This window comes from Oncorhynchus mykiss, chromosome 16, assembly GCF_057628025.1.
Source record: "Oncorhynchus mykiss isolate SJ-2025 chromosome 16, ASM5762802v1, whole genome shotgun sequence".
In the NCBI taxonomy this organism is placed as follows: Eukaryota; Metazoa; Chordata; class Actinopteri; order Salmoniformes; family Salmonidae; genus Oncorhynchus; species Oncorhynchus mykiss.
The window spans coordinates 4,107,501-4,123,106 of record NC_143037.1 but is presented as its reverse complement, the minus strand read 5'-3'; the positions used below and the strand labels follow the sequence as shown (position 1 = coordinate 4,123,106).

Below are 15,606 nucleotides of genomic sequence, written 5' to 3'. Positions count from 1 at the left end.
CAAGAAAACAAAATGGCTATTTTCCCTTGTTAGCTTTAGCATGCAAGCTAAACCCTCCGTTGTGCCTGAAAACACAGCACATAGGATTCCCTTGTTAGCTTTAGCATGCAAGCTAAACCGTCCGTTGTGCCTGAAAATGCAGCACATAGGATTCCCTTGTTAGCTTTAGCATGCAAGCTAAACCCTCCGTTGTGCCTGAAAACACAGCACATAGGATTCCCTTGTTAGCTTTAGCATGCAAGCTAAACCGTCCTTTGTGCCTGAAAATGCAGCACATAGGATTCCCTTGTTAGCTTTAGCATGCAAGCTAAACCGTCCTTTGTGCCTGAAAATGCAGCACATAGGATTCCCTTGTTAGCTTTAGCATGCAAGCTAAACCGTCCTTTGTGCCTGAAAATGCAGCACATAGGATTCCCTTGTTAGCTTTAGCATGCAAGCTAAACCGTCCTTTGTGCCTGAAAATGCAGCACATAGGATTCCCTTGTTAGCTTTAGCATGCAAGCTAAACCGTCCTTTGTGCCTGAAAATGCAGCACATAGGATTCCCTTGGCAAGAGAAAGGTTTTACTTATAACGTATTATGTTCAAACCCTTTGTGGCGTATTTTTTATTTTATTTTGACGACGTTTTAACCGGAACACGCGGCAAGCAACGAAATGCGCCGTGGTCTACTCGCGAGAGAGACAGAGATATATATATATATATCGATGGTCAAGCTTATCTCTCCCGAATTTCAAATCGGCTGGCTCTTTGTCCTCGCTCGAGAAATGAATAATGACCGAGCGTACCCGGGTCTGAAACGCGCCAGGCAGAAATAGCCCTGCTATAACGCTCTATTTCTCAGATTTCATCCCCTCCAGAAGCCAAAAAACACAAAAGGAAACATGCAAGTGACTGCCAGGGAAGCATCTCATCTCCCCTCTCCCTCCCCTGCCTCTCTCTGATCTCTCTAGGACAGAGAATATATTTATCCTTCTTAACATCTCTATCATACATAACATTCCCTCTTAGACACTGCAGTGGTTCCCTTCCAGAATCAACAGCTGGATAAACTCTGGTCTTAAGGAGACTGACTGATACGACTGTTAAAAGTACTACTCTCTGGCTATTGGACCATTTCATTAACCTGGAACCAATCTGTGCTGGGCATGTGGGTGTTAGACACGTGTGTTAGATATAGCAACACAAAGTATCCTGCAGGACATGTGGTTTGCCTTGGGGCTGGATGACCGAGAAGAATCAAAAACCAGACACCATTAGACCTTATTTAGGCCAACAGATGGGGAAACAATGGGGATTCTCAGTGGTACACAAGACTTCCAGAAGAAGAGGTGCTACGCTACATTTTAAACTGTGCTAAGCTAATACTATATGCTACGCTAGGTTTTACACTGTGCTAAGCTAATACTATATGCTGCGCTAGGTTTTACACTGTGCTAAGCTAATACTATATGCTACGCTAGGTTTTACACTGTGCTAAGCTAATACCATATGTTACGCTATGCTACCTCTACACTAAAAAGCGTTTTTCAAATGATGTCCTAGGGACTCCAAAGGGGTGCACATTGCCATTTTTTGAGGGCCCTAGCACTACACAACTGATTCAAATAATCAAATCGTGATAAAGAATTGATTATTTGAATCAGGTGTGTACCCCTTGGAGTCCCCAGGACCGAGTTTGGGAAACGCTTCACTAAGAGAAAAACATAAATATTCTCTGGATGACTGAAGGCAAGAGAATAGAGTGAAGCTTGTTTAAAACAAATACCTCAAGTGAAAAAAAAATGTTACTAAAAATGAACATGAGGCTGAACATTTTAGTACTCGGGCAAGGTTCTCCGGAGAAAGGGAAGGGAACCTGGACTAGCAGACACAATCATTATCTCTAATTTAACTTACAAACCATTTATATGTTCACAAGCTTTTTCTGCAGACTTCTATTTCTGCTTAAGGGTTATTGTCCAGGGTGTAATTTATCCCTAGACTACAAATCTTTGGCAGCCCACAGTTATAGCTATGATATGTGGAGTGGATTGGGACAGACCTATAAGCTGTCTGTCTGGCATAGGCCTACGCTGGTCTACAAATAGCATGTGTTTAGGTTTCAAAATGACAGAGGGATAACAAGGCTATGGAAGTGGAGAACTACAGCAGCCTACATCTCATGCTATACAAGACACACAGCAGGAATGCATAATATACTTACATGTTTGGATGAAAGTAACAAATCTCAACTATCTGTTAGAATCAATTAGAAAATGCCATTGTTTACAATGGGGGTTCCTCAGGGATCAGTCTTAGGACCATCACAGTACTGAACAAATGTAACGTTTTGGTCACGTTTCATGAGCTGAAATAAAAATCTCAGACATTTTCCAAACACAAACAATTATATTTATCTTACATTTTCTGGAGAAAAAAAAACATGTTTAGTTCCCTGTTAGTGAGCATTTCTCCTTTGCCAAGATAATCAAACCACCTGAATGGAGTGGCATATCAAGAAGCTGATTAAACAGCATGATCATTGCACCTTGTGCTGGGGACAATAAAAGGCCACTCTAATATTGTGGCAGTTTTGTCAGACAACACAATGCCACAGATGACTGCTGGAATGTCCACCAGAACTATTACCAGATAATGTCATCAGTACATCCAACCGGACACACGTGTAACCATGCCAGTCAAGGACCAACATATCCGGCTTCTTCACCTGCGGGATACTCTGAGACAGCTGATGAAACTGTGGGTTTGCACAACCGAAAAACTTATGCACAGTCAGAAACCCATCTCAGGGAAGCTCATCTGCGTGCTCGTCGTCCTCACCAGGGTCTTGACATTGACTGCAGTTCGGCGTCGTAACCAACCGCAGTGGGAAAATGTTTACCATCGATGGCTACGGGAAAAGTTATCTTCGCGGTTGAATAACTGGTTCAACTGTACCGGCCGTTGTGTGGGCGAGCGGGATACTGATCTCTACGTTGTGAGCAGAGTGCCCCATGGTGGCGGTGGGGTTGTGGTACGGGCAGGCATAAACTACAGACAACGAAAACAATTTTAATTTTAAATCGATGACAATTGGAATGCACAGAGATCGAGGCCCGTCGTCGTGCCAGTTATCCAACGCCATCAACTCATGTGTTCTGGACACAATTCCTAAAAGCCTAAAATGTCCCAGTTCTTCCATGGACTGCATTCTCACCAGACATGTCACCCATTGAGCATGTTTGGGATGCTCTGGATTAACGTGTATGACAGCGTGTTCCAGTTCCTGACAATATCCAGCAACTTCACACAGCCATTGAAGAGGAGTGGGACCAACATTTCACAGGCCACAATCAACAGCCTGATCAACTATATGTGAAGGAGATGTGTCGCGATGCATGCATGAGGCAAATGGTGGTCACACCAGATACTGACTGTTTTTTCTGATCCACGCCCCTACCTATTACATTTCAGGTAAGACCCAAGTGCAGACTGTGTTGAAGTAACAATGTTAATTACAGTAACAGGGGCAGGCAAACGACAGGTCAAGGGTCGATATTCCAGAGAAGTAAGGTAAGGCAGAGTTGTCAGGCAGACAAGCTCAGGGTCAGGACAGGCAAACGACAGGTCAAGGCAGGCAGGGGTCGATAAGGCAGGCTAAGGCAGAGTTGTCAGGCAGGCAAGCTCAGAGTCGGGACAGGCAAACGACAGGTCAAGACAGGCAAACGACAGGTCAAGACAGGCAGGGGTCGATAAGGCAGGCTAAGGCAGAGTTGTCAGGCAGGCAAGCTCAGAGTCAGGACAGGCAAACGACAGGTCAAGACAGGCAGGGGTCGATAAGGCAGGCTAAGGCAGAGTTGTCAGGCAGGCAAGCTCAGGGTCAGGACAGGAATGGGTCAAAACCAGGAGGGCGAAGAAAAAGAGAGACTGGGGAAATGCAGGAGAACAAAACAGCTGGTTGACTTGACAAACAAAACGAACAGGCAACAGACAAACAGAGAACACAGGTATAAATACATAGGGGATAATGGGGAAGATGGGCGACACCTGGAGGGGGGCGGAGACAATCACAAAGACAGGGGAAAAACAGATCAGGGGACGTGACACTACCTTTTTCTTTTAAGACCAACAGATCCATATCTGTATTCCCAGTCGTGTGAAATCCATAGACGTATAGGCCTAATTAAGTTATTTCAATAGACCGATTTCCTCATATGAAATTGTAACTTCAGTAAAATCGTTGAAATTGTTGCATGTGGCGTTTATAGTTTAGTTCAGTGCAGCTGTAAATGCCACTCCGCATGTCATTACGTGATGTATACAGTGGGGCAAAAAAAAGTATTTAGTCAGCCACCAATAGTGCAAGTTCTCCCACTTAAAAAGAGGAGGCCTGTAATTTTCATCATAGGTACACTTGACTTCCAGAAAACGTTTGACCTCTGTCATTGCCAACAAAGGGTATATAACAAAGTATTGAGGTAAACTTTTGTTATTGACCAAATACTTATTTTCCACCATCATTTACAAATAAATTCATAAAAAATCCTACAATGTGATTTTTCTGGATTATTTTCTTCTCATTTTGTCTGTCATAGTTGAAGTGTACCTATGATGAAAATTACAGGCCTCTCTCATCTTTTTAAGTTGGAGAACTTGCACAATTTGTGGCTGACTAAATACTTTTTTTTGCCCCACTGTATATATCTGCATGCAGATAGATACATAAATACAGATGATACTTTAATACATATACTAGATACTATTTACTATATATATATATAATATACTTTAATACATATACTATATACTATATATAATATACTTTAATACATATACTATATATATATATATATACTATATATATAATATACTTTAATACATATACTATATACTATATATATATATATAATATACTTTAATACATATACTATATATATACACTATATACTATATATAATATACTTTAATACATATACTATATATAATATACTTTAATACATATACTATATATATATATATATATACTATATATAATATACTTTAATACATATACTATATACTATATATATATATATAATATACTTTAATACATATACTATATATATACACTATATACTATATATAATATACTTTAATACATATACTATATATAATATACTTTAATACATATACTATATATATATAATATACTTTAATACATATACTATATACTATATATAATATACTTTAATACATATACTATATACTATATATATCATATACTTTAATACATATACTATCTATATATATATATATCATATACTTTAATACATATACTATCTATATATATATATATCATATACTTTAATACATATACTATCTATATATATATATATCATATACTTTAATACATATACTATCTATATATATATATATATCATATACTTTAATACATATATTATACTATATATATATAATATACTGTTTTAAAAAACACTTGAGTAACACCACTAATCAGTAACATATATTGATATTTATTTCTTACGGTTTTACATGGCAGAAAGCAGAGTAATATTAATAATAGCTTTATAACATTTCATATTTCATTTCTTTACGGTTTCAAGTAATAATACATTTATGCTGTATTTATTTATTGAAAACATACGTGTACTTTAATTATAACGAAATAAGCGAGAGTCTCAAAATGAAAACTAAGATAGTAAAAGAATATACACCTTTTTCCATTTTTATTATCCTATGAAAAGCCCTCAGTAACAATAGACCCTTTTTTTCATATTGATCAATACAGTAGTTTAACTCCAACCTTTAATAGCACCATTTTTCATTGGCAAATGACGTCTTAATTCTCTCTTAAACTACAAAATACAGATGTCTTGTCATGTGACTTGACAAATATAAAGTGTTGTTTCTTAAATGGTGACTTGGTGATGGTGGTGGTGGTGGTGGTGGTGGTGGTGGTGATGGTGGTGGTGGTGGTGGTGATGTTGTTGGTAGTGGTGGTGGTGGTGGTGGTGGTGATGGTGGTGATGGTGGTGGTGGTGGTGGTGGTGATGGTGGTGATGGTGGTGGTGGTGGTGGTGATGGTAGTGGTGGTGATGGTAGTGGTGGTGATGGTGGTGGTGGTGATGGTGGTGATGGTGGTGGTGGTGGTGATGGTAGTGTTGGTGATGGTGGTGGTGGTGATGGTGGTAGTGGTGGTGATGGTGGTGGTGGTGGTGGTGGTGGTGGTGATGTTGTTGGTAGTGGTGGTGGTGGTGATGGTGATGGTGGTGGTAGTGGTGATGGTGGTGATGGTGGTGGTGATGGTGGTGGTAGTGGTGGTGATGGTGGTGGTGGTGGTGATGTTGTTGGTAGTGGTGGTGGTGGTGATGGTGGTGATGGTGGTGGTGATGGTGGTGATGTTGTTGGTAGTGATGGTGGTGGTGATGTTGTTGGTAGTGATGGTGGTGATGGTGGTGGTGGTGATGGTGGTGATGGTGGTGGTGATGGTGGTGATGGTGGTGGGGTCAAGTTATATACCTGCAGCTTCAGTACTGAAAACATGACATATTGAAACACCTGTATATCGACAGGTCATCAAGAAGACCCTACGTACACATGTAGTCAGAGGTTGGCTTAGGTTCTTGTTTTTGCACATGCAGTTTTTTTTTCACATTTATTTTTATTACAGCTTGTTGATGAGGCATTTCTATTCTTCAAGAATCAGACAAAACAACCAGTCAGAAGGTATTCACACCCCTTGACTTATTCCACATTTTGTTATGTTACAGCCTGAATTAAATTGGATTAAATATAGAATTCTTCTCACCCATTTACACACGATACCCCATAAAAACATATTTTTTGAAAATTAAATACAGAAATATCTAATTTACATAAGTATTCACACCCCTGAGTCAATACATGTTAGAATCACTTTTGGCAGCGATTACAGCTGTGAGTCTTTCTGAGTAAGTTGCTAAGAGCTGTGAGTCTTCTCTGGTTGAGTCTCTAAGAGCTTTGCACACCTGGATTAATGCAAAAGTTACCCATTAAATTATTTTCCAAATTCTCTGTCAAATTGGTTGTTGATCATTGCTAGACAACCATTTTCAGGTCTTGCCATAGATTTTCAAGTAGATTAAAATCAAAACTGTAACTCGGCCACTCTGGAACATTCACCATCTTCTTGGTGAGCAACTCCAGTGTAAATTTGGCCTTGTGTTTTAGGTTATTGTTCTGCTGAAAGGTGAATTAATTTCCCAGTGTCTGTTGGAAAGAAGAATGAACCAGGTTTTCCTCTAGGATTTTGCCTGCGCTTATCTCTATTCCGTTTTGTTTTATCCTAAAAAACTCCCTAGTCCTTGCCGATGACAAGTATACCCATAACATGATGCAGCCACCAACATGCTTGAAAATATGAAGAGTGGTACTCAGTGATGTGTTGGATTTGCCCCAAACATAACACTTTGTATTCAGGACAAAGTTAATATCTATGCCACATTTTTTTGCAGTTTTTACTTTAATGCCTTATTGCAAACAGGATGCATGTTTTGGAATATTTGTATTCTGTACAGGCTTCCTTCTTTTTACTCTGTCCTTTAGGTTAGTATTGTGGAGTAACTACAATGTTGTTGATCCATCCTCATTATTCTCCTATCACAGCTATTAAACTCTTTAACTGTTTTAAAGTCACCATTGGAATCATGGTGAAATCCCTGAGTGGTTTCCTTCCTCTCCGGCAACTGAGTTAAGAAGGACGCCTGTATCTTTTATAGTGACTAGGTGTATTGATACACCATCCAATGTGTAATTCATGACTTCACCAGCTCAAGGCTTTTCATTTTATTTCTTAACTATTAGTCCAGCCAATTTATTATGTAAATGTTTAAGCACATTTAAATTATTTATTTATTTTTGCCATAACAAAGGGGTTTGAAAATTGATTGACTCAAGACGTTCCAGCTTTTCATTTTTAATGAACTTATAAACACGTTTAAAAACATAATTTCACTTTGACATGATGGGGTGTTGTGTTTTAATCCATTTAAAATTCAGTCTGCAACAACAAAACATGTTAAAAACAAATCAAGGGGTCTGAAAACATCGTTTTGAAGGAAACGTACCATTCATTTGAAAGTCCAAAAATGGATGTAAGAACTGAGGATTCTAGCTTTAATTGCTATTTTTTGCGATTTTCATACATTTTGGTGGAGTGGCAGCATACTAAGGCTATGGACCATAGAAGGATTCTCTACGCTACAGACATAGTCCAATCAGATTTGATGATGCTTAGTTTTACAGTCCAATCAGATTTGATGCTTACTTTTACAGTCCAATCAGATTTGATGATGCTTAGTTTTACAGTCCAATCAGATTTGATGCTGCTTAGTTTTACAGTCCAATCAGATTTGATGCTTACTTTTACAGTCCAATCAGATTTGATGATGCTTAGTTTTACAGTCCAATCAGATTTGATGCTTACTTTTACAGTCCAATCAGATTTGATGATGCTTACTTTTACAGTCCAATCAGATTTGATGCTTCCTTTTACAGTCCAATCAAATGTGATGATTCTAGGTTTTAACTAAGCAGTGCACCTGTACATAAGTCAACTTAGCCTCTTGAAAAGTGATCCCAAAGGATTGCTTTTATCATTAATTATAATATTTCTCAACCCTTACGTACAATATTACACACGTTTAGGAACCTTTCTGTAACACACTCCTGCGACGCTACAGATGCCGTCGAGTAAAACGGCCTAAAAACCCTTCACAATTCAACATGTTTCCAAATTACACAAAACCAATGTTGTTGTTGTTGTTGTTGTTGTTGTTGTTTTTTGCATTCAAGGAGCAGCAGCACTTGAAAGTTTGCAATAATAACCATTAATAAATCTCAAGTATTAAAAAAAAAACTAAGAAAAATGTACAATAGAAATGAATATTGTTCACCCTGTTTTCCTAGATTATATACAGTAGGAGGACGGTGCCTTTAGTTAACAAAAACAAAGAAGAAGAAGAAGAATGAAACAAACCGATGATGTACCATGAAGTCTAGTTTAGGTGAGAGACTGGAGGCGAGGTGTTGGTATGTGGATTCTGGTATTGTAGGCTGGGGGCGTTAAGGTAAAGTTGGCATACAGTACATGCTGGAAGCAGACAGTGGCTATAGGGATAGTTCTGTAGTGCTGGAAGCAAAAGCTAACACCTCCCCCCTTCCTCTCGTTCTCCCCCCCCCCCCCCCCCCCTCTCTCTCTTACTCTTCCAACTTCCCTCTCTCTCTCTTTTTCCCTGTCCCTCCCTCCCTCTCTCTCCCCCCTCCCTTTCCCCCTCCCTCTCTCTCCCCTCTTTCTTTCTCTCTCCCCCCTCTTTCCCCCTCCCCTCCCTCCCTCCCTCTCCCCCTCCCTCCCTCTCTTTCCCCCTCCCCCCCTCTCCCCCCCCTCTCTTCCCCCCCCCCCCCCTCTCTTTCCCCCTCCCTCCCTCTCTTTCCCCCTCTCTCCCCCTCTCTCCCACTGACACCTGTTAAAACAGCCCAAACGTATTACTGCTGTGTGGGGGTAGAGGAGGGGGAGTTGGGGCGTTGAGGTTACATTTGAGTATTGCTGAAGGCGGCTTTGACGAGGGGGGTGTGGCCCATTGGGTAATGGGTGTGGTCTGCGGGGAAGTGGGTGTGGCTCAGTCGACTGTTGTTGGGGTATTGACCAGTCGACACACTCCTCCCTCTATGGCCAGCGACTGTCCTGCTACAGCCCCGGGAGGCAGGCGGGATATGTGAGTCTGGAGAGAGAGAAGAGAGAGTTTTAAACACCTTTAATCTCTAACTAAAGTGAGTACAGTTCTTACAAAATAACAAGAGGGATATGTAGAAGAGAAAGAGAACGGAGGGGGTTGGGGGAGGAGAAGAGGGTTATGTAGAACAGAAAGAGAACGGAGGGGGTTGGGGGGAGGAGAAGAGGGTTATGTAGAACAGAAAGAGAACGGAGGGGGTTGGGGGGAGGAGAAGAGGGTTATGTAGAACAGAAAGAGAACGGATGGGGTTGGGGGGAGGAGAAGAGGGATATGTAGAAGAGAAAGAGAACGGAGGGGGTTAGGGGGAGGAGAAGAGGGTTATGTAGAAGAGAAAGAGAACGGAGGGGGTTGGAGGGAGGAGAAGAGGGATATGTAGAACAGAAAGAGAACAGAGGGGGTTGGGGGGAGGAGAAGAGGGATATGTAGAACAGAAAGAGAACAGAGGGGGTTGGGGGGAGGAGAAGAGGGTTATGTAGAACAGAAAGAGAACGGATGGGGTTGGGGGGAGGAGAAGAGGGATATGTAGAAGAGAAAGAGAACGGAGGGGGTTAGGGGAGGAGAAGAGGGTTATGTAGAAGAGAAAGAGAACGGAGGGGGTTGGAGGGAGGAGAAGAGGGATATGTAGAAGAGAAAGAGAACGGAGGGGGTTGGAGGGAGGAGAAGAGGGATATGTTGAAGAGAAAGAGAACGGAGGGGGTTGGGGGGAGGATAAGAGGGTTATGTAGAACAGAAAGAGAACGGAGGGGGTTGGGGGAGGAGAAGAGGGTTATGTAGAACAGAAAGAGAACGGAGGGGGTTGGGGGGAGGAGAAGAGGGATATGTAGAACAGAAAGAGAACGGAGGGGGTTGGGAGGAGGAGAAGAGGGATATGTAGAACAGAAAGAGAACGGAGGGGGTTGGGAGGAGGAGAAGAGGGATATATGGAACAGAAAGAGAACGGAGGGGGTTGGGGGGAGGAAAAGAGGGATATGTAGAACAGAAAGAGAACGGAGGGGGTTAGGGGGAGGAGAAGAGGGTTATGTAGAAGAGAAAGAACGGAGGGGGTTCGAGGGAGGAGAAGAGGGATATGTAGAAGAGAAAGAGAACGGATGGGGTTGGGGGGAGGAGAAGAGGGATATGTAGAACAGAAAGAGAACGGAGGGGGTTGGGGGGAGGAGAAGAGGGATATGTAGAACAGAAAGAGAACGGAGGGGGTTGGAGGGAGGATAAGAGGGATATGTAGAACAGAAAGAGAACGAGGGGGTTGGGGGGAGGAGAAGAGGGTTATGTAGAACAGAAAGAGAAGGGATGGGGTTGGGGGAAGGAGAAGAGGGTTATGTAGAACAGAAAGGGTTGGGGGAGGAGAAGAGGGATATGTAGAAGAGAAAGAGAACGGAGGGGGTTAGGGGGAGGAGAAGAGGGTTATGTAGAAGAGAAAGAGAACGGAGGGGGTTGGAGGGAGGAGAAGAGGGATATGTAGAAGAGAAAGAGAACGGAGGGGGTTGGGGGAGGAGAAGAGGGTTATGTAGAACAGAAAGAGAACGGAGGGGGTTGTTGGAGGAGGAGAGGGATATGTAGAAGAGAAAGAGAACGTATGGGGTTGGGGGGAGGAGAAGAGGGATATGTAGAAGAGAAAGAGAACGGAGGGGGTTGGGAGGAGGAGAAGAGGGATATGTAGAACAGAAAGAGAACGGAGGGGGTTGGGAGGAGGAGAAGAGGGATATATGGAACAGAAAGAGAACGGAGGGGGTTGGGGGGAGGAGAAGAGGGATATGTAGAACAGAAAGAGAACGGAGGGGGTTAGGGGGAGGAGAAGAGGGTTATGTAGAAGAGAAAGAGAACGGAGGGGGTTGGAGGGAGGAGAAGAGGGATATGTAGAAGAGAAAGAGAACGGATGGGGTTGGGGGGAGGAGAAGAGGGATATGTAGAACAGAAAGAGAACGGAGGGGGTTGGGGGGAGGAGAAGAGGGATATGTAGAACAGAAAGAGAACGGAGGGGGTTGGGGGGAGGATAAGAGGGATATGTAGAACAGAAAGAGAACGAGGGGGTTGGGGGGAGGAGAAGAGGGATATGTGGAACAGAAAGAGAACGGAGGGGGTTGGGGGGAGGATAAGAGGGATATGTAGAACAGAAAGAGAACGGAGGGGGTTGGGGGAGGAGAAGAGGGATATGTGGAACAGAAAGAGAACGGAGGGGGTTGGGGGGAAGGGGCGGGGGCAGAGTAACAGAGTTGGGGCTTCCTTTGTGGGATCAAAGGAGAACGTCTCTCCTTGTGCTAATAACTACAGCAGGCCAGGCAGGCAGTGTTCCCTCCCTCCCAGTCAGTAACACCCTAAGGTAATCTGTCACTACTGTGGGACAACCCTGGCAGAGTCAGAGTCAGTACAGGCCAGGGTCCTGTCATTATAGGGCACAGAATTTTTTTGAATGTTTGAAGAAAAAAACGAATAAGAATTTTTCTTATTAGATAAGAGCTTCTCTGATTAAGTCCAGATCGTCCCTGCCTCTTTCAGTCTGTTTTCATCTGGTTGGTGCCTAACGAACACAACCCAGGCCAGAACACATATGGAAACACTAGCCTATTACCTATGCTATACCCTCTGACTGCGTCCTATAGCTGCCCTTCATCTTTAGACAGGGTTCAAGAGGATTTAAATGGTGAAAGGGTGGGAGAAGACCCATGACTGAATTATACTTGTTTTTTTTTTTTGATGTGCTCAAACATGGAATAACTTAAAATATTTCCTCCCGAGTTGAAACAGTAAATGAGTTGAAAAGCCTGAACACGATCATCTACTCAACAGCACTTATCAGATGGGGCACAGCCGAGACGTTCATTTCTGTTTCATTCAAAACCCAGATGAACATTTACAGAAAGAGCTGTGAGAGGGGAAGAGGAACAAAGAGCTTAGTTAACCAACCACAGAGGGTGATTATCCAACCACAGCGCTCAGGGTGTGTGAGTGATTTTTTTATTTTAAGGCTGGGTCTGCCACATGTGTCCCCAGCCTGGTAAGAAGATCCACTAAACTGAAGTAGATTGAACACTAGGCCCTCTTCATTAGGGCACGCAAAAGAAAACGTTTAAAAATATTTTGTAACATAAATTGGACAAGTCATGGTAGTCCCTTCCGGGGGTTTCAATTTGTTTTCTTCCGTTTGGTGCATAATGAACAGGACCCCCCCAGCTCACATAGGTCATCTGAGGACATGCTCAGTCTCAAATGGCACTCCATTCCCTAAAGAGTGCACTACGTTTGACCAGAAACCTATTGAACGAATTAGGATTGTTATATCACACCTGACTACCTCACTACAGGTGATCTAGTCTGTTATATCACACCTGACTACCTCACTACAGGAGATCTAGTCTGTTATATCACACCACTACAGGTTATCTAGTCTGTTATATCACACCTCACTACAGGTGATCTAGTCTGTTATATCACACCTGACTACACCACTACAGGTGATCTAGTCTGTTATATCACACCTGACTACAGGTGATCTAGTCTGTTATATCACACCTGACTACCTCACTACAGGTGATCTAGTCTGTTATATCACACCTGACTACACCACTACAGGTGATCTAGTCTGTTATATCACCCCTGACGACACCACTACAGGTGATCTAGTCTGTTATATCACACCTGACTACACCACTACAGGTGATCTAGTCTGTTATATCACACCTGACTACATCACTACAGGTGATCTAGTCTGTTATATCACACCTGACTACACCACTACAGGTGATCTAGTCTGTTATATCACACCTGACTACACCACTACAGGTGATCTAGTCTGTTATATCACACCACTACAGGTGATCTAGGCTGTTATATCACACCTGACTACACCACTACAGGTGATCTAGTCTGTTATATCACACCACTACAGGTGATCTAGTCTGTTATATCACACCACTACAGGTGATCTAGTCTGTTATATCACACCACTACAGGTGATCTAGTCTGTTATATCACACCTGACTACACCACTACAGGTGATCTAGTCTGTTATATCACACCTGACTACACCACTACAGGTGATCTAGTCTGTTATATCACACCTGACTACATCACTACAGGTGATCTAGTCTGTTATATCACACCTGACTACACCACTACAGGTGATCTAGTCTGTTATATCACACCACTACAGGTGATCTAGGCTGTTATATCACACCTGACTACACCACTACAGGTGATCTAGTCTGTTATATCACACCACTACAGGTGATCTAGTCTGTTATATCACACCACTACAGGTGATCTAGTCTGTTATATCACACCACTACAGGTGATCTAGTCTGTTATATCACACCTCACTACAGGTGATCTAGTCTGTTATATCACACCACTACAGGTGATCTAGTCTGTTATATCACACACCACTACAGGTGATCTAGTCTGTTATATCACACCACTACAGGTGATCTAGTCTGTTATATCACACCACTACAGGTGATCTAGGCTGTTATATTACACCTGACTACACCACTACAGGTGATCTAGTCTGTTATATCACACCACTACAGGTGATCTAGTCTGTTATATCACAACACTACAGGTGATCTAGTCTGTTATTTCACACCACTACAGGTGATCTAGTCTGTTATATCACACCACTACAGGTGATCTAGTCTGTTATATCACACCACTACAGGTGATCTAGTCTGTTATATCACACCACTACAGGTGATCTAGTCTGTTATATCACACCACTACAGGTGATCTAGTCTGTTATATCACACCTGACTACACCACTACAGGTGATATAGTCTGTTATATCACACCTGACTACCTCACTACAGGTGATCTAGTCTGTTATATCACACCTGACGACACCACTACAGGTGATCTAGTCTGTTATATCACACCTGACTACCTCACTACAGGTGATCTAGTCTGTTATATCACACCTCACTACAGGTGATCTAGTCTGTTATATCACACCACTACAGGTGATCTAGTCTGTTATATCACACCACTACAGGTGATCTAGTCTGTTATATCACACCTCACTACAGGTGATCTAGTCTGTTATATCACACCTGACTACACCACTACAGGTGATCTAGTCTGTTATAACACACCTGACTACACCACTACAGGTGATCTAGGCTGTTATATTACACCTGACTACACCACTACAGGTGATCTAGTCTGTTATATCACACCTTACTACACCACTACAGGTGATCTAGTCTGTTATATCACACCACTACAGGTGATCTAGTCTGTTATATCACACCTCACTACAGGTGATCTAGTCTGTTATATCACACCGCACTACAGGTGATCTAGTCTGTTATATCACCTCACTACAGGTGATCTAGTCTGTTATATCACACCACTACAGGTGATCTAGTCTGTTATATCACACCTGACTACACCACTACAGGTGATCTAGTCTGTTATATCACACCTGACTACATCACTACAGGTGATCTAGTCTGTTATATCACACCACTACAGGTGATCTAGTCTGTTATATCACACCACTACAGGTGATCTAGTCTGTTATATCACACCACTACAGGTGATCTAGTCTGTTATATCACACCACTACAGGTGATCTAGTCTGTTATATCACACCACTACAGGTGATCTAGTCTGTTATATCACACCTGACTACACCACTACAGGTGATCTAGTCTGTTATATCACCTCACTACAGGTGATCTAGTCTGTTATATCACCTCACTACAGGTGATCTAGTCTGTTATATCACACCACTACAGGTGATCTAGTCTGTTATATCACACCACTACAGGTGATCTAGTCTGTTATATCACACCACTACAGGTGATCTAGTCTGTTATATCACACCTGACTACCGCACTACAGGTGATCTAGTCTGTTATATC

At 42.2% G+C, this 15,606-nt stretch overlaps 1 protein-coding gene across 2 annotated transcripts in view; it reads right to left on the bottom strand.

Annotated features, from left to right (window-relative positions):
* Nucleotides 1–5,474: 5,474 nt before the first annotated feature.
* The window catches only part of tasp1 (taspase, threonine aspartase, 1), a 115,695-nt gene continuing 105,563 nt past the window's right edge, over nucleotides 5,475–15,606 (bottom strand). The window contains exon 14 of one of the 2 annotated variants that reach the window (XM_090201766.1): nucleotides 5,475–9,739. In XM_090201766.1, coding sequence (XP_090057892.1) covers nucleotides 9,638–9,739 — 102 coding nt within the window. In that variant the 3' untranslated portion in view covers nucleotides 5,475–9,637. The remainder of the gene's footprint in view (nucleotides 9,740–15,606) is intronic. The other variant, XM_090201767.1, reaches the window with a different exon arrangement.